Here is a 20,183-nt window from a genome sequence, read left to right as displayed (position 1 = left end):
ATTGGTAAAAATGAAGAAGAAATAACTTAGACACAGAACCCAGAATAGAAAGTATTCTACTGAAAAGAAGGGGCTAATACACAAAGATATAGATCAAATACACAAATATATAGGTCCCAAAATGATATCATTAAGTCATGTAACTTGAATTTCAAACTGCTGATCCAAGTCTTACATGGGAAAAAAGAAAAAGATTAAAAAATCCAGTTCCCAGCAGTCCTGTCACCTCGTGTGATATGAGAAGTTTGTGGGTGGAAGGAGAAAGAATGGGTGCTTCTAGAAAGTATCAGAGCATACAGGTTTGTCTCAAATTTGTCGTTTTTCTGCCTTCTTAAATTTCCCAGAGGTAAAATTTTCTATTAGTAAGTGGTAGAAATTCCATATAGTTTTGCTTCATAGAATTGTGAAATTTTGCTGTGTGGTTAATTCATCCCAAATCTTCCTTTAGTATAGGCTCTCCACAGTCCCAGTAAAAGAAGAACAAAATTAAAAAGAGCCTCTCAGAGAAATTCTATACGTATTGTAACAAATAATACACTTGAAAAGTGCACATTTAAGGCTGTAATTCCATTTCAAGGTTTCAGTGACATTGATAAATCACTCAAGCTTTGCTCACTCAATTTGTGTCACCAGAATCTCTCGGTGGAATCAGAGTCTTTCCACATCCTGGCGAGTACATAATGCCTCATTCGTTACATTACAGCGTGTACTTAATTTAAACAAAAATTAGTCCTTGAGGGACAATTTCAGATTCACAGCAAAGCCTACGCAGTGCGTGTTACTGTACAAAACCCCTCTTCTCCATTTGCAGAACGCTCTCAGCTTTCCTTCATGTCTCACTATACCCCAGAGGTGTGTTATCTCACTGTGGCATGACTGGCTCTGTCTTACTGCTTAGCTGCACAACGCTGGATTTATTTGTTTACTAGTTACTATTTGGATTCTGGTATCTACCTTTTTGGGACTGGTGTGAGGAGTCCAATTTCCTCTTTATTGTATGCTATTGTGTTCCTGTCTTTTCTTATAAAAGGACTTGTATGAATGGTGTCAGGAGCACTGTAACAGTTAATATTCATTAGCATTTAGAAGAGTACCCACTCTTCTCTTTCTATGGATATTAAATTAGCTGTTATTACTCAGTAATAGGTAAGCAGCTGTTAAATCCCATCAATACCAAGCAAATCACTTTATTAAATGTATTCAAATCTGTTTTTATTGTATCCATATGAACTCCTTGGATCCTTTGGGTTTGGGAAGATTCATTACTGAGGAAGTATGCAGTCATCAAAATGTCTGACGCCTTTGCAAAGGGACTCATGGAGCTCCTCTCTTCATTTAGGAAACAACCATGATATTCCCAAAATAAAGACTAATATATTGAGATTAACCCTCTGGTAAATATTTGATCACATATGGTTTTCTATTACAAAATGTAGATGAAGTTTTTGTGTATGATAATATGAGAAAATGCCTCCAGTTCCATTTAAGCTATTTTGAAACGCAGATTTGAGATTGTTTAAAAAATAGCTGAAGTTATGTTCCTAAAAGGTGTTACAGCAATAGCTCTGCAGACTGCAGTCCTCTGATGATACACAGACCATACAGCATATGTGTATACAGCACACAGGAAGAGTAATACAGCACGGAGAGCAACAGTGCAAGCTTCTCCATATGTTGTGGTTTGCACAAATCACCTCCAAGGTACAATACTCCCAATTGCTGTAAGGCATCTTCTAGAGTAAAAGGCTCTGTTGTGCATCAAGAAACCATGGGGCTAAACAGCAACACCTTCAACCCTAACCTGTGGCAAGAGCTGTGAATAGACTAAAGGAAAGTTATCACTTCTGGATTGCTGAGGCTAGCTTGTTCCACAGGTTACATAGGTAACAGGCAATTGCACCCTCCAAAGTCTTATATGACTCACCTACAGGTCACCTGGACATCTCTGTCTTCAGGTCATGATACCCAAGAGCAGACTTCAAGAAGTCAGAATGTTTTTTAATCTATCCAGAAATTGGTTCACAAAAAACTGCCCAGTAAGGAGCTGAGAAAGCTGTCCAGCCTTCTCCCTGATGCAACCTTCTGCACTTATTTGCCATTCACTTAGGTGTGGATGGTTACATGGATGGTAGATGGTTTATCTAACCTGCTCTTGGGACATTCTGCACTTTTGGGAGTTTAGCTGGGGGAGTTCAAGGTCATCTTGTTCACGTGTGAGCCTCACAACAGCCACCTGCAGCCACCCCTGCACACAGCCTCCCATCTCCTTGATCCTGAGCTGTGTCCTGACCCCCGTCTTTGCTCGGCTTGGACCTGCCCCCTCCCCATGGACTTGCCCAGGGAGTGCAAGACCAAGGCTGACCCTGACCACTGCCTCCAGGCCTGATCCTGACACTTGGTGCTCAGCATCCCGCCTGTCCTGCTGTCATCCTCAGTCCTTTCTTGTCCCCTTTGTTGGGGGCATTCTGAACAGTGTTTTGCTGTTCTGAACATTGTCCATAATGGAGGCTTTGGAGACAGTCCTCAAAATCTATTCCAGTACCTTGCTACATTTGCATCTAGAAAGCTTTTGGGTATGTGGCAGAGGCTTTTTGATTGTATTAACTCGGTGTTTCTTGCTGCATTTTAAGAATATTATTTCTTGTCCTGTCATTCAGTGTAGATGAAACAGTTTATATCCTTCTTTGCACTATCTGCAGTAAAAGACTGTATTTATGTCTCTTTCAGACTCTCTTTTTAAAGCTAAATGATCCAAAGCATTTTAACAATGCCACATTCATCAAGTGGTCTAGATCTCACAAAGGATCATTTCATGAATACTGAAGAGTTCATAGATTATTTTTATAGATCTTTATATTTTGTTTCCCACTCCTGCCCTTCCCACCAAAAAAATTACATCATGGAACCATGTTCATCTCAAAGATCACTTTTTTGTAGAATTGTCCTACTACTTATTCCCTACCCTCTGGGAGCAGCTGATTATTTCTGCTTATAGGTATCTTCTTTTCTTTTCCACATCACTTTCTTCACTTTAGCAAGCTAATTTTTAATTTTATTCCTCCCACTAGGTTCTGTCTAAAACAACCATACTTTATATCCAACCATTTGGAGTGTGAACAGAACCTTCAGACGTGACTTGATCCAGAACAGATCTTTACAGAAGTCATTGTGGATTTATTCTGCCAGGTTTGCAATCACCGCACAAGAATTTTGCCTGTGTGGGACCTCACTGGCTTACCCAGGAGAATGGACATCAAAAGGCTTTTTAAGACAAAATACACATTCTCTATTGCTGATCTCCAGCCCACAGGTAGAGTGGCTGAATTCCCATTCTATACATGGAGCCTTCTTTTTCACTCAGGGAAGCACGAGCCCACACCAGGAAGTCTTTCCTCCCCCCTGAATGTGAGCGTGCCAGCTACTGACATGTGCTGTAATTTATCTGTTTTATGCTTCACAGGAATGGACTGTGGGAGTGACTTAACTTGGTATGGAGAAGGAGTGGAAAAAGCACCATCTAGTAGAAGTATTTTCAAATGCTATTGCCTCTATATAGGTAAAGAATAAAGAATGGATGTGAGCCCTATATGATCAAGCATTGTACAGTCTCATGGCTTTTTATTCAATTGGATTACAAAAACTTGACTGTGGGCCTGATACACGGCTACTTTGTTAATCAAATGTGTGAGTAACATTTAAAAATGAATACTATTTAAGATCATATATCTTTCAAATCATAGAATTATAGACTCCTAGAATGGTCAAGGTTGGAAAGGACCTTTAGACATCATCCAGTTCACCCCTCCTGCTAAAGCAGGTCCACCTAGATCAGGTCACACAGGAACTCATCCAGGCAGGTTTTGAAGACCTCCCAAGAAGGAGCCTCCACACCCTCCCTGGGCAGCCTGTGCCAGGGCTCCCTCACCTCAACAGTGAAATAATTTCAGTTTCAGTGGAACTTTTGTCCATTCCAGCTTTTGTTCATTACCCCCTGTTCTGTCACTGGACACTATAGAAAAAAGTGTTGCCCCATCCTCTTGACAAACACCTTTTAAATACAAACAATGAACACCTGTAAGTTTGAAGTTATACCACAATATCCAAAGTACAACTTACCTTTTGAGTTAGGAGAGCCTGAACAACCTGATTAGCTACCTGAAATAAATAAATAAAACAGTTTAAGTATGTTATCATGTGTGTTAGTCATAACAACACCTTCTTTTGTGGCTTCACGGTCTACTTCTACATCCACCATCAATTCTCATATTTTCATTATTTACTGGTATTTTCATCTGATTCATACTAATAAGAATACATGAAATGTGTGTTAAGTACTTCTGTGCTAGTCCTCATTATTAACAAATGTGTATCACATCTATTGCAGTACGACACAATGGACATTTGGTTAACTTCTCTCATCACTTTTTAAGACTAAACTTTCACAGTTCTATCTATGTGCAGCTGCGGTTGGCTGCATTCACTGGAGCTGATTTTTACCAGCTGAGGATGGAGTACCGAATGTTTTCTTGAAGTTTAATTGTTTCTTGATTCAATATTGACAAAATGGTACATCTATCATGACAAGCAGAAACCATAAAGTGCCACAGAAAATTAAAGTACCTACTGTCATCAGAATGTGGTTGGAAGGCATTCACACCACATAGCATAATTGACTCGAATGACATGACACACCATTGATTAGTGGAACTATATATTCAACTGGGAATTTTTGAAGTTATTTATTTTATACATCCTTTCTAATTTCTATTTACCAGCAGGCACAGGAGGAGGGAAGGGGAAGAAACAGGGACAGAAAGAGAGACTGAGACAAGATTTTCTGTTGGTGATATCTTGTATGCTCTTTTTCTAATGTAATTTAAAACTACACATGCATATGTTATCACACAATGTGTTTGCCTATACCCTTGCATTTAGGCAGAGGAACTAGAAAACTCATTCTGTGCAAAAAAAGACAGTAGTTATGATTTCTAATTTGGTTTTGGCTTTTGGCAATTACCATGAAGCACATGTAGGTATCACCAGATCTGCATTGATTCTTCCTATTTTTGGCTGATTAAACAAAAAAACCCCAGGTCATTGATGTGAACTGAGTGGTGAGGAGTTGAATCTAACTCATTTCTGCAAACAATTCAATTCTGTTAGATGCAAAAGTTACATTTCATTCATATTCTCATACAATTGCCTAGTGTCAATTTTTTTCTTCAAACTGGTCCCTAACTTAAGGCAGCCCGTGGAACAATGGTTGCATAAAATAGCTCTACACATGATTTAGCAGAAGAAACAGATTAATATCACAACAGTAATAACCAACAGAAGTAAATATGTTACAGTTATGGAAAACCATGTGTCTTGCCCTGTAGGCTTTCAAGACCTACATCCAACAGTGTCGCTTCTGGCATGTACTTTTAATGTCTGTTTGCTCTACCTGAAAATTGAACAAACTGTATTGAATACATTATTTCCTTAGTTTCTGACATAGAGTTATTTTACCAAGTAAGGACTAAAAGGTTTTTTAAATGGCATCATCTTCCAAACTGAAAAACAATGCCTGTCACAAATTTTTCAGCTTGGAGTGTATGAAGAGAGGTATCTGAAGAAAAGTACCTGCCACTTACAGATCTCAATGTCAGATACACAACTAATTACTTTACAAAATGAGGGTATTTTATTCTAGTATCTAGGAACTTTGCAAACACTATTCAAATATTTTCCAGGTTTGTATTCTTGGTTTTAAGCAGGAACAGAGGTGGGAAGCCTTCAGTGAAATGTTCTGCAGTTACTAAAATTAATTTAGCAGTCACTAAGTGGAATCATACTTCTACTGCTGCATTTCAAATGAGGTGGCCATTCCACTCTTACAGCAGTGCTAGCATCCAGATGAAAATAAACTGCTAAGATAGCAGGTCTACTTCATTTTTACTCAACAGGTATCAAGAGACCTCATGGACATGAATGAACAACACAAGCAAGCACTACAAAACTGATAGTCACAACTACCAAAAACTGAGATCACTGAAGGCAGAGGGACTGACTTCTGAGATGCAAAATGTGTGAAAATCCCACTGACATGAGGCAGAACTGTGTCTCAATCCCAGTAAAAAGCAGGCTGTAAAACGACTTGACCTGTGATTCATGCAGTCAGTCAAGGCAGAACAAGGAATAGAATAGAGATGGCGTGTTCCTTAGTCTGCTGTTATGTAGGAGGTGATACTGCTTCCCTTCCTTTGAGCTTAATAGCCAAGATTTTTAGGTGAGGTTTCCTTTTGTGGATTGCAATAAAAGAGATAAAAGATCCAGTTCCACCTTTTCCTTACACAATTATCTTTACATATACATATTATAAAGTGGTCTTAATAGAAAAGGTATAAAAGAATGAATCAAAGAAAAGAGACCCTAGTGTAACATCTAGTGTACCTTTTACAAGTACTGAGATTTTACACAGCTGCCTTTAACGTATGATTTCATACACACAAAGATATGTCAAGTGTACTAAAATGAAAGGTCTTATATTTTATTCAGATCTTAAAACCAGGATGTCTTTTTTAAGGTAACTTTGTCTTAAAGTATGAGCACAAATAACACCTAGCCTAAGTTGCCTAATTTCCTGCATGTTAAGTATGGGGTAGCTTGACAGAAATCTCAGCTGGCACGGCGATGTGAATAAACATGACATTACCACTTAACGATAAACTGACAGATGAATTCCAGGATGGTTAACTAGGATTAAGCATGTTAACCTCAAACCCCAAAGGTACAAGAAGACAAACCTGGTTTTTGCATTAAATTTTTCAGAGACAGAGAGGTATAAACATACCTTTGGAGTATTTTTGAAATCAAAGGAGCTCTTTTATTTATCAAGTACTGGGACATTTCAATGACACTTTCTTCTCAATACTGTTCTCAAGTTGTTTACAGGTAGACTTCAAAAATGAACAATTACTTCAAAAATCGGTGAATATTTATTAAAATTCATAAAAGACTCCCTTCAGCTTGACCCTTCAGATTTCATCTCTACAAGCATTTAAGTTGCATTGAATTTCACCATGAAGATCATTACTGAGCATGCATTTTAAAGTCACGGGTGCAAGCATTCGTATAATATTAAATGTGGGACACTATATGAATGAAAAGAACTATGTAAAATAATTGATTAAAAAAAAGAAGAGAAAATACTGGCAGGCAGAGATTTAAAAACTCAGCTCTGGTATCTTTTTGTGACACATAGGCAGAAAAATCATGGTGGTTATTTTTACTTCGTACGCAGCTTAATACTGGCCACCGACAGCTCAGCAGAAAGGACACTGCATACCAGGTGTCCTTACCACATTGCTGTAGAGGCCTGAGGGACCAAACAGGGACACTACTGGCAGCATGGCCAGATTAAATGATGCTTAGGTGCCCTGAGCAGAGTTTCTCTGTGCCCAGGGGAGAGAAGCTGCAATCTGAGGATGCTCAATGGTGAAAGCTACCAGCATTCTCTCAATAGCTACCAAACAATGCTCCCGGTCTTCATTACCTTAAGGGCCTGTCAAGCAGCCCAAACGTGTAGCTAGCCAGACTGGCCAGCTATTAGCCTTTGAGGTAAGCACTCTCTTGTGAATCAGCCCACAACAAGTTCAATACACTCATAACTAATTGGACTGCAGAGGCAGTATTAAAGTGATGGTTGTAGTAAGTACTCAAGATTTTTTGTGGCAGGCATAGTTGTGTCAGGTTTGGGTGTGATCACAGCAACATCTGTGTTTCTCCCTTTAAATCCATCAGGTTTTGGGGCAAAATGGAGCTGCAGCACAGATAGATATATGGCTGTAGAGGATATACTGGCTCCCTAAACCTGCTGGAGAAGTCCTGAAGCCCAGACTAGGGAAGATATGAAGAGATTTTCAGCTTCAAGCAGTAGGGTTGCTGACTTATGAAGAGAGCATCAGACTTCAAGTCTGATTTTAAAAAAAGATTTCATTTTTTCTTTCTTCCATAAAAATATTTATGGAAAGCATTTTATTTTCTTACATCTCCACTAAGAATGTTTGTAAAAGGACTTTGTCACAAAGAACACATCCTCAGAAGACTCTGGCTGGAAGTGAAGGTTCTCACAATCATTGATTGTCTTATTCTCCAGTTACATTTACATCTCATCTCCTATTCTCTTTATTGTTACTATAATGAAGCAGAGTAAGAACGTGTAGCTTCTTGTGAAGCTCCACCAAGGGAATGTGCTCAGGTGGGTGTTAACCTGGGAATCCTGCAGAACATTCAAATATTAAATATGGTTTTGTTGCCTGAGTCACTGGCAAAAATTTCTTCACCTCGGTGATCAGAAAGGGTTACGGTCCAAGTTTGTGTCAGCTAAAAGAATGCTGTTTAAAGTGCCACTGCCGAATCACTGTGAGGGCTTAAAGCAGAAGGAGAAGAAAAAAGTGATACCAAGCTATGGGGAAGGTCACAGAGCACAAAAGAGAAGACAAAAAAAGGAGAAGTAAAGAAAAAAAAAAGCAGGGAAGCACAAACCCACAAGTGATGAGAAACACTTTTCCTGAAAAAATTGACACAGTGGGAGAGGATGGAAACAGTTGTGATAATATGGAAGAACTGAAAACAGGCAACATAATGCTGAAGATAATGAAGTTCAGAGCATAGGTTGCTAGAATGATTTGCTTTTTGTACTGCAACAGAGTGCAAAAAACCATAACCCTGGGTCAGAAATCCGTTCATGTTACAGCAAACACAATAAAATCATATCTGCTGTCCTTATAATCTGTATGCAGTGTTTTACTGGAATGGACAGTTATGGTTCTTATTTCCCAAATTAATTATGCAGGCAGATTTTGTCCTAGACAATCAAAAAACAATTTTAAGTTAAGCTCTGTAATTTAAACTAAAGTTAGTAATTATATGGTAATTTTGTCATTATCACCAAGACATCCAAATATCATTTGAGTGTGCACTGAATGCAATGACTCAGGCCAATGCAGACCAAGGCTCTGCTGGCATCAGTTACACAGAATAGGAAGAGCATAACCTAGTGGGAAAGTGCATCTGCTCATCTTTTACTCCAGCTCCCTGATAAAAATATGCTATAGTGTAAAAACTGTGGATTGTTGATGGAAATCTGCACTAAACCTGAGGCTTCTTGTACCAGAGCTTTATTGCTCATACCTGCACCACTTCAGCAAATGCTGACTACATTAAAAAAGTTGGTGTGAAGACATGCATTGTTAGCTGCAACACATGGTCTACACACTCATGCACTCTCTCCTCAAAGCTGAAGAGGTCCTGCTCTGGCAGGGGGCTTGCACTACATGATCTTTCAAGGTCCCTTCCAACCCTTAAGATTCTGTGATTCTTTGTAAAGCTGAGAAGCTGGTGGAGTTTTTGTTTTGTTTGCAAGTTCACTATGTACTTATGTCACTACACATTCTTATTAAGGAACAGCTAAATGATTTCTATTAAGCAACTCCTCTGGTCACTAAAAGTCTTAAAACTATTTTAAGCTCTTGTGTATGCTGAAGAGCTGTATTTCAGGATAAGTGAGAGGAACAAGTAAGAATCAGTATAGAGGAGAAAACTGCACATTATAGGAGATAGACATTTCTGGAGTGGTAAGCATTGCTGAAGTACTTAGACAGTAACTGATGGGTGAATTACATTGTAGCTGTAATTTGAAGGTTTGATCAGAAGCTGAGCCATATAATAGACAGCTTAAAAAGCTGGATATGTTACCTCAAGGAGGGGCTGAGAGAGTAAATTCCCTGCTTACAGGATACATTACATAGGGAAGCTGCAGGACTTTTGATGGAAAATGCCACTTCTGCCTGTGTTCCACTCCACAGAATAGGAGTATACAACACCTAACAGGAAAATTATCATTTTATCCTCCTAATGAAAGCAAATCAGTTCCAAATATTGGTCACAGGGATATCAATTTTTTTTTTTGGTGAAAAATGTGGTCAAAACAGGATTTACAGCAGAGGTCATGGAGAACAATATCTATGACTCCCAGACACATGTTCTTAGAATTAATTAGAATGAGGTAACACTAGAAAATTGCAGAGCAATGTCAACCTCTAAGAGAGAAAGAGATTCATTCCTACTCATTTACTTATAGTATCAGATAAGAACAACCTTTTTATCTACCTTACCTCATCAAGACATCTTTCATACTGTTCTCTCTGATTTTCATTTTCCAGAGCCAGTGCTGAATTCTCTGCCTAGAGTAAAATAGAATAAATAAATACATATGTAAATCAATCAAAGAGTAAATTTTACCACAGGACAGCTCATAAAAATTCTCAGGGAGTTTACTTTGTGTACTTCAAGGTCCAGAATGAAAAGCATCGCACAATTTCTTTTGCTACAAGTTGGTATTTCAAGTAAAAACAAAAGTAACATTCACTTAGGAGATTATTCCCACTGCACATTACAATTTTGAACAATATCAGAGCAGATATTGTAAGATCTCATCGAGTCAGGTGCGATACAGTTGGCAATGAAACATTATAAAAGATATCGGCATATCGTTTCCTCCTCCTTTTCTGTTTAGAGTAAACTTGCTATCTGAGACCACCACTTGGAAGCAATCAAAGGAAGCTACTATCTAAAAGGAAAGAAAAGGTAATTTTATGCAAACTTTTAACTATAGCAGTTCTTCATAAGGCTGGTTTCTGCAGTGGGTCACTCCAGAAGCACTGGTCATACTACAGCCAATTGATGAATTACATCCTTTAACCAAACCAGATAAATTGATTAGTCTTTACTTAAAAAGCAATTCCTATCATTTCAAGAGTGAGAGAGGTATTTTACTATATCTAAATGAAATCTTATACTCTTACATATGTCAGTTTAAATATGACAAAATTTCTTGTATAGTAGTGCCTTTCATTTCTCTGATTTTCATTACATTCACTTTTTTACACAGTGCAAAACTTCAAAATGGCACAATCTGGCACATAAATTACAGTAAACCAGTGTCTTTTTATACATATAACTTGACTTTAGGAATTGTTACAGTATTGGAAAAGGTAAATCTTTAAAGTGTGCTGTATACAGTTACATCAGAGAAAATTTCAACATTTCTTGTCTTGAAGACCAAGAAACTAAACCAATAAATAAAAATCTGTGACTCAAAACTGTCTCTAGAACCCTCTCTGCCTCCCATGAGTAACTTCACATCATGTAACCCTAACACCAAAATCAATGCATTCACATAATTACAACTATTACACAGTTTACATTACTTGCTTCACTTTCACCTTCTGTCAACCTATAAAAGTCAAACAAATGCTGTTTCAAAAGAATTGTGGTTATATAAAACAACAGTCATAAAATATAGTTAACACTTGTAATTTTAGAGGAAAATGTGATGCACTGTATGGGAAGACTCTGTGGAAAGATGCACAGTTTTCATGTTAAGAAAAGTCAATGATTCAATGCAATGAAAATCCCAAAGTCCAACAGAAAGAACAGCAATTTCAAATTCATCTAAATCCTAAAAGTAAGACTAGGGAGAAAAAGTAAATGTACATAATTACCTAGCATACTGAAAGAGAATAAAGAATAAAAGGGTGGTAAGAAACAAGGGCATACAGAGTTTACTTATTTACAAGTCTAAATAAACAACTGGAATTAATGCTTTATCTTGAGGGTAAAATCAAAGCTGGTAAAGGTGCTAAAATGCTCTGCATCATATTTTCCCAATGTCACCTACCAATGGATTCAACATATGGCTATAAAATGTCTATGGGTGATCCCGCAGAGAGCGCTGTGGGATGAGGCTGCAAAACATACAGATGCAGAAGTATGTAGCAAAGTAGAAGGAGAAGCTGCAAAAGCAGCAGTAAGAAATCAGAAGCTGGAGGGTAAATAGTCCTCCATACCAAAGAGGCTATCATATACAGTTATCAGTTTGCTTTTAAAGACATTCTGGCAGATTGATTGATAAAAATAAAGAGATGATTGCTACATAAAAATGTATTTCTGAGTTAAAGATTTTCAGATGTTTTCTCTATGAACATCACCCTAAAATGCCATCCAAAAATAAATTCTTCTTACTGTTTTAAAGCAATCATTAAAGAATTAGTCTGCACAGCCTTTAACTCATGTATGTTTTTATACTTACTGGTTTAATTTCTTTAATTTTCATTTTCACTACCATATATTGTATAATTTTATCATAAATTAGTTAGGGCAGACTGCTCCCATATAGAGATGTCTAAGAGAACTACAACACATAGTTGTTCTGAGATGCATCAAGAGTGCATCCAGCAGGTCAAGGGAGGTTCTGCTGCCCCTCTACTCTGCCCTGGTGAGGCCTCATCTGGAGTCCTGTGTCCAGTTCTGGGCTCCCAAGCCCAAGAGGGACAGGGAACTGCTGGAGAGAGTCCAGCACAGAGCCACCAAGATGAGGACCAGAGCATCTTTGTTATGAGGAAAGGCTGCAGGAACTGGGGCTGTTTAGTCTGGAGGAGACTGAGGAGGGATCTCACTAATATTTACAAGAAAAAAACATTTCACTGTTGAGGAGAGGGAGCCCTGGCACAGGCTGACCAGGGAGGGTGTGGAGGCTCCTTCTCTGGAGGTTTTCAAATCCTCCTGGAAATGTTAATGTATGACCTGATCTAGGCAAACCGGTTTTAGTAGGGGGGTTGGACTAGACAATCTCTAAAGGTCCCTTTCAACGCCTACCATTCTATGATTCTATGATACAAAATACTCAGGGAGCTAAGTCTTTTTGGATCCGTTGACTGAATCTCTGATGTCAGTGAGCAACCAAAATTAGGAAATCTGAACCTGACAGCATTATAAATAAATGCTACACTTCCCCTCTTATCAAGTCACAGAGGAAACATCTGTATAATAAAACCCTTTTTCGCATTACTGGCTTTGAAAGTGCAGTGAGAAAGGATATAATATGGTCAATGTTAGCTTAACTTCTGTGCTTCTTGATTGCTGAGTAAATCATGCCTATTTATTTGGCATTTTTGTGATGAGGACTGGACTGGAAAGGAACACTTGACTGACTGCTTAAGATCCCATGCCAGCATCCGTAACATGGGAAAACCAATATTTGATATACTGAATCCCTCTCTATTGCAACTGAATACTTGATAATAATCCTCATTCCCCCAAAAGTATTCATTTTGAAAATTTGTAACAGCACTTGTGGTCTCAAAAACCCTGCCTTGCAACCCAAAGCTCCATTTATTTTACAGAAACCACTGGCTTTTGATGTTATTGTTAAGTCTGTTCAGTTTTTGCTCAGAGGGATCTGCCTACATCCAGAATTGCACATTCTAAGCATCTTTTGCCAGTTAAGCAAAATAGGTCTCCTTGGAGGAAACCACTAGTACATCTTATTTTCATTTTTATTTTCTGGCTATACTTACACTAGGCTAAGCTGCAATAAGAAGCTTGTGCTTCTCACAGCTTGAAAGCTATTCCACACTTGCAGGTACCTGGAGGTAGCAGTAAGGAAGTCACTTTTCCAATAGGCAACTAGCAGGGGAATACACAGGAAAATAACTAGCTTACTGACAGCTGTACACTCAGATATCAATTGATTCCTATAGTTATTTCTAGCTTTAGCTATAGCTGTCCTCTAGGAATTTATGTAGATTTTGTGTTACACATGGAAATAAACCACTTCTGTAGTCACAACCACTGAAAGTGATGCAGCCCAGCAAACTGCTGCAGACAAGTGACATTCAGCACCTGCCACCAGTGCCTATAGGGCTGTCTTTTCTTATGGCCAGTACAGCATCATTCAGTCAGCCAAAAGTAACTGGCATCACTCACCGTTAAATGAAACATTACATATTGCTTTTGATTCATTATAGATTCAAGGACCCTGAACTGTCAAAACAGAGGTACTTCCTAGTTCTAATTTGGAAGCAAGTATTTTGCACAACCCTATCTCCAACATTGGGAAATTTAAAGGTTTCGGTCATGACTCGTATAATGCTGAACAGCGTTCAACTGCCTAAATTGGAGATAACTTTGTTCTGAACTGTGAGAGTGAGTTTATGGAAAATCAATTTGAAAGTGAAAACTTCAGACTACTTTATATAAAACAGAGGTTGCCTTGTATTGATACGTTGCTGAGACACAGCCATTATGAGAGACTTTGTCAACTCTGATTTTAATCTCTTTCTCAAGATGGGAAACGTTGCCCTAGTAATGATCCAAAACTATCTTGTGGTCAACTATGAGCTTTTTTTCTCCTCCACAGAAGTTGGAGAACGCTGTATTTTCTCCTGCAAGGCAGCTGTTTGCACTGTTTCATTCATGGCTAGCAAGAGGCAGACCTGACACACTGAGGTCTTGTCCTGTTCCTCCTGAAGACAGGAAGAATCTGGCATTTATTTCCCATGAATGCAGATACAAGTCAAGTGCAATAGCATAAACTGTATTTACTTCATAATACAATGTATTTCCTTAAAATTTCTTTGAAGCAAAAGGAAGTTCTTTGATTTAAAGAAACAAGGAGCCAGATGGCAATCTTAGTCTTTTTCATATTTCTATTACATGGAACATACTGGACCAGTAAAAACAGGCCAGTTAATTACAGTTCTTAAAATTACATCTAAAAAGTCCATGATAATTAACTTTAGCATACCTTTTTACAGTAGAACACAGGAAGCATCCATTCAGACAGTGCAACCACCCAAACTTCAAATTCTTGTGAAAATGCATCACCAACTGAAGTCTAAAATGCATCTCAAATGTATCCTTACAGTTGTCATATTTCCTTTGTAGTTAGTGAACAACAAAAGACAGCTTTCTGTATCACAGGCAAAACCCAAATACAAAGTCCCCTTCTCTACTCCAAACCAGAGGAAAATGCTGTGTGCCAGAAAGTATTAACTACCAGTAGGCTCTGAGTCGAAATGTCCTTTGCTCATTTGCAGCTCACAACCACAGCAGACAAGTCCTCACATCTGAGAATACCATGAGATACTCATGTCTCCTCCAGATTTGCTTCTCTAAGCAGCACTTGAGAGGACAACTTTCACTTATATCTCACAAAAGCCATTTCTGTGTGCTTCTTGCAAGAGCAAACTCAAGTGCTTAAATCAAGTTTGAAAATACGATTTGGATAGAAGTCCTTCAAGCATGTTTCAAAAAGTTTAAACTCTACCTTTCTGTGCCTTAATTTTTTGAAGTCAAGGAACAACAATATTTTGTTATCTAGATGGCTTGTTCCAATGATTTATTAATTAGGACACATTTGGTGAACTGGGGTCTTTAAATGAACTATTTCATGTACCTATTGGGAAGCCTTGAACAGATAATCCTCTACACTGCTACAACCACAATGAAATGAATTAAACCACTGAATTTTCTACTAGAAGGCACGAATAAAAGAGCAGCACATACAAGACAGTTTTCCTCACTCAATCATTGTAGTGTTGAGACAAAACAAATAGATGAGGGGAGGAAGAAAGATGAAAGTGAAGTGCAGTATGTATTTTGCACTATGGGAAACTGAGATCATAGAATCATAGCATGGTTTGGATTGGAAGGGACCTTTAAAGATCATCTAGTCCACCTCCCCTGCCATGGGCAGGAGATGAAGGTCTAAAGGTTGTATGTCAAGTTAGCAGCTCAACATGCTTTGAAGGTATCATCAATAAAGGTCAAGAGGAACAAAGTTATGACAGTGAACTTTAAAAACCCTGACAGAATGCTACAACACAGGTTACCATGTGCACTTCTTTGTTATTCATACTAAACCATTTGTCCATTTATAGAAAGCTTTATTGATTTACACAGACATTCATTTGTCATGCCTGGTGCAGTGTATTAATGGTTGTCCAAGCACTTCAAAATGTGCTCAGCATTTTTTTTTCTGCTTTCAGCCTCTGGTTTTGTATATTTTTGTAGCCACAGCTTTAAATAGTGCACATGAGAGGTCAAAACCTAGGCCAAAGTCTGTTGTTGGTAAAGTAAGAAGTAATGTACTTGCAATCTTATGGCATTTTTTTGGTAAGCTGTTTCTCTAGGAATAGTTTTCCCACTTGAACCATCTCCATGTCTTTGGTCAAAGAAAATCCTTTGTATTATTCCATCCATGTTACACATAAAAATTATCCTTTGAAAGACTAACCCAACAAAGTTTAACAGCATAGTTATGCTGGTTAGAAGTACTGAAAATTACATTCATGTTTTCAAATCAACATAATTATAGCAACAAAAGCCTTAATTTAATTCTATCACTATAAAAGTATTTCCACTGGCCACTTTCCAGTGCCTTTTATATTGCTTTAGGCAGCTCTTTTCTAGGAGTAAAATGAGAACTGCAGCTCACAGCCTGTCTGTCAACATTTGGTTGTCTCCACCTTCTGCTTTACACTTTTCACAACAGAGAGACACTGGAGCAACTATGGAGCTGCTGAACTGCAGTCCATGTGCTACAGCTCTGCTCCCTGGCCCCCTGGCCCCACGACACTGGCTGAGGCTGCTAGCTACTGCAAAAATAAGCAGTGAATTTAGCAGACTAATATTTAACAAAATACTACTGGATGCTTTTTCAAACTTCCTTGTCTTAACTATTTATTCCAGGTCATATTACTGGCCCCCATCCCCCTCCCAAAGGACAAATTAGTGATATGATGACAGACTTCTCACTCTTGCTCAAAAGACACAAGTCCTTAGCCATCTCAGTGGGATCACTTCCCTCTTCTTTTTTAGCACAATAAAATAGCCTATTTAACCACATTTAAAACATTTGACACATTTTATCTTGAATATTCAGCTACGATTAAATTCATTTGGAGGTAAAACATGGCATAAAAGCAGCACTTATGGGAACTTTGGAGAGAGGCCAGCGCAGAGCCACCAAGATGATCAGGGGACTGAAGCATCGTCCTTATGAGAAAAGGCTGCAGGAACTGGGGCTGTTCAGCCTGTAGGAGACTGATGGGGGATCTCATTAATATTTATAAGTATATAAATGGTGGATGTCAGGAGGCTGAGGCATCCCTTTTTCTATGGTATCTAGTGGGGGTAATGGGGTAATGGCATGAAGCTGGATTGTGAGGGGGATGGAGCCCTGGCACAGGTTGCCCAGGGAGGGTGCAAAGGTTCCTTCTCTGGAGGTTTCCAAACCCACCTGGACACGTTCCTGTGTGACCTGACTAGGTGGATCTGCTTTGGCAGGGAAGTTGGACTGGATAATCTCTAAACATCCCTTCCAACCCCACCATTCTATGATTCTATGATTAAATAATAAAATACAGAAAGATACAAGCGTTAATTTTAATTCTGTCACATTAAACCTTACTGGGCTGTACTGGTAGAGATCATTTTTGCAATTGACAACTTCAGTGATACATTTTTTAATTACTTACTGACAAAAGCCCATAGTGACATTAAGCCACCAACAGTTCACAAAAGCAGTGTGTCTCACAGGCCATGCTATGCTATAGCTGTACTACCGATCAAATGCATTTGCAGTCTCACAGAGAGTCTAACTTTCTTTCTAAAGTACACTGTTAATAAGGTATTTATTAAACACCAGTTCACTAACCACTTCAGATTACATAAAAACTTGGGTTTAAATGTCCTAACAAAAAGCAGCCAAAGGTCTGTGCAGCTGTATATGACCTTTTAGCAGCAGATCACAGCACGAGACTCCCACCCAGGGTCCTGTATGGGCCTCATCACCACAGAGCTGTTTTCTTGTCTCTTGGGTGTTTCCCAGTTCTCACAAGAAGAAAAAACAGGTGTTTGACCTAAATGATGAAGTCCCTTTTTTTGAAAGAAGGGGATAATTAGAATTTAATCCTTCCAATCTGCTTTTATTGGATAAATGTAAGAACTTCAGGAGTTGAATCAAACAAACCAAAATGAAACGAGATTCATGCACTGCTGATGAGATGATTTGTTAAAAATGACTAACAGTAAACCTCATGTTCCTGGGAATTCCTCTGTGAAAGACCTTTCCTTTTTTCACTGATTTTTTTTTCCAGAAATTGAGGCTAGACATTTCTGATTGGTTGAAGAATTGTAGTATTTGTCTCTTTAATTTTGCTTAACTCTAAAGTAGTTAAAAATGACAAGCCTTTAAAACTTTAAACATTTTCCCTTCTGACACCACAGAAATGTCTGGAGTTGACATTTTAAAGAGAAGGTTAGGAATTCATCTAGCAAAACAGACTGCATTATAAGCCCAGGCTTATCTTCCAGCAAATAAATATCTAGGCTACTAACAGATACATCAACAGAGCTTTGTATGTTTTCCTGCATGCAAATGATAGAAACCAGGAAATTCTACCATTATTTACAGAGAACGTAGCAGACTTCCAGTATATCTACATGTAAAAGCACTGTCAATATAGGATTTTGAACAAATATGTTCAAACTATGAAGGATGCCTTTCCCTCCCTTCCCCTAAATTTTCCAAGTGCTGACATATGAAACTTTTTTTGAAGACAAGGAGTAAAAGAGATCTAAATAAGCAGAGACAGGCAATGTAAAGCTGTTTGGATTTCCTGAAGTTAAAGACATACCTACTACACATGATGGCCTATGTAATGTGTATACACTTGATAAAGGATTGAAGAATAAACATGGAAAAACCGAAGTCCCAGCCAGATTTTTTATCACTCGTCCTCTGAATAAAGTGCTGAGCTGTATGTCTCTGTGTGACACATTGCTCTGCACAGAGACCAAGGAACTTACCTTCCATAAACAATACTCCTTAGCTGTCTAAATGGAAGCAGTCATATTTATGTGGGCAGCATGAGAGTCAAGAGAAAGCTCTCTCCTCACAGTCAGGCAGAACCGTAATGCTACGTGATGACAATCCTGTCACACAGCAACACTGACTTGGGCAGTCAGGAAGGAAGAATGCTGAAATTCATTCACCTTTCCCAAAAATTCCACTGTTCTAACAGCAAAGGGCCTCACAGAATCTTAAATGTTGGAAGGGACCTCTAAAGATCATCCAGTCCAATCCCCCTGCCAGTGCAGAACCACCTAGAGTAGGTCACACAGCAACTCGTCCAGGTGGGTTTTGAACGTCTCCAGAGAAGGAGACTCCACAACTCATCTGGGCAGCCTGTTCTAGTACTCCTTCACAAGAGTTCAACACAGAGCCACCAAGATGGCTAAAGGAGTGGAGTATCTCCCTTATGATGAAAGGCTGAGGGAGCTGGGGCTCTTTAGCTTGGAGAAGAGGAGACTGAGGGGTGACCTCATTCACGTTTACAAATACATAAATGACGGGTGTTAGGAGGATGGAGCCAGGCTGTTCTCAGTGATGTCCAATGATAGGACAAAGAAGTATGCACCCAGGCACTATGTTAATGTAAGACATAAGACTTAATTTTTATGCAAGGAACAGTCAGTTTGTGCATGTTGTGACATATGTTTGTTTTCTGATTTTCCAATATTTACACTTGGTGATCCTTCTCCTTGAAAACTGTGAAGCAGAGGGAGCTGTTCTATCTCCTTTGCCCTTACAGAACCATTCTCCCTTATGAACTGAGAGCATTTCATTCTGACAGACTTGATGTGCTTTCCTGTGTAATATTAACAGACAGTTATTTCCTCTATCAAAGAACTAAAATAAAACCCTTGGTCCGTGAAAGAAGTGTGAGATCCCGAAACCACAAGTGAAACTAAGAGTCTTACAATTAACACAGGCAAATAAAGGCAAGCGGTGTGGATGTGATTCATCTTAAAGGGCACTTCATGTTTAATATCAACTTGCATTTAACACACACATTCATATCTTTGCATTGAAAACTCTTACATGAATTAATCATATCACATTTGGTCAGTTGCATTTGTTTCAATTTTTCTTGCAAAAAGGTCAAATTCTTCAGGGAAAATTCTAATTCTCTGAAATACTAATCACAGAATCATAGAATGGTAGGGGTTGGAAGAGGTCTCTAGAGATCATTTACTTCAACTCCCCTGCAGAAGAAGTTCACCTAGATAGATCACACAGGAACACGTCCCGGCGTGGAAGGAGAAGGAAGGAGACTCCAGACTCTCCCTGGGCAGCCTGTGCCAGGGCTCCCTCACCTCAATAGTAAAGTAGTTTTTTCTTATGTTTAAATGGAACTTTTTGTGTTCCAGCTTCATCCCATTACCCCTTACCCTGTGGCTAGCTACAGTAGAAAAAAGGGATGTCCCAACCTCCTGACACCCACCATTTA

General features: G+C 38.7%; 1 protein-coding gene across 1 annotated transcript in view; it reads right to left on the bottom strand.

Moving 5' to 3' along the window:
* Positions 1 to 20,183, bottom strand: part of NCKAP5 (NCK associated protein 5) — a 369,143-nt gene that overhangs the window by 92,121 nt on the left and 256,839 nt on the right. Inside the window, exons 7-8 of the mRNA XM_062005050.1 lie at positions 10,161 to 10,229; positions 4,117 to 4,155 (exon numbers count right to left, since the gene is read on the bottom strand). Of these exons, the coding sequence (XP_061861034.1) occupies positions 4,117 to 4,155; positions 10,161 to 10,229 (108 nt within the window). The remainder of the gene's footprint in view (positions 1 to 4,116; positions 4,156 to 10,160; positions 10,230 to 20,183) is intronic.

Source organism: Colius striatus, chromosome 11, assembly GCF_028858725.1.
Source record: "Colius striatus isolate bColStr4 chromosome 11, bColStr4.1.hap1, whole genome shotgun sequence".
NCBI classification, from domain to species: Eukaryota; Metazoa; Chordata; class Aves; order Coliiformes; family Coliidae; genus Colius; species Colius striatus.
The sequence above is the reverse complement of the archived record's forward strand: the minus strand, read 5'-3'. Positions and strand labels throughout refer to the sequence as shown.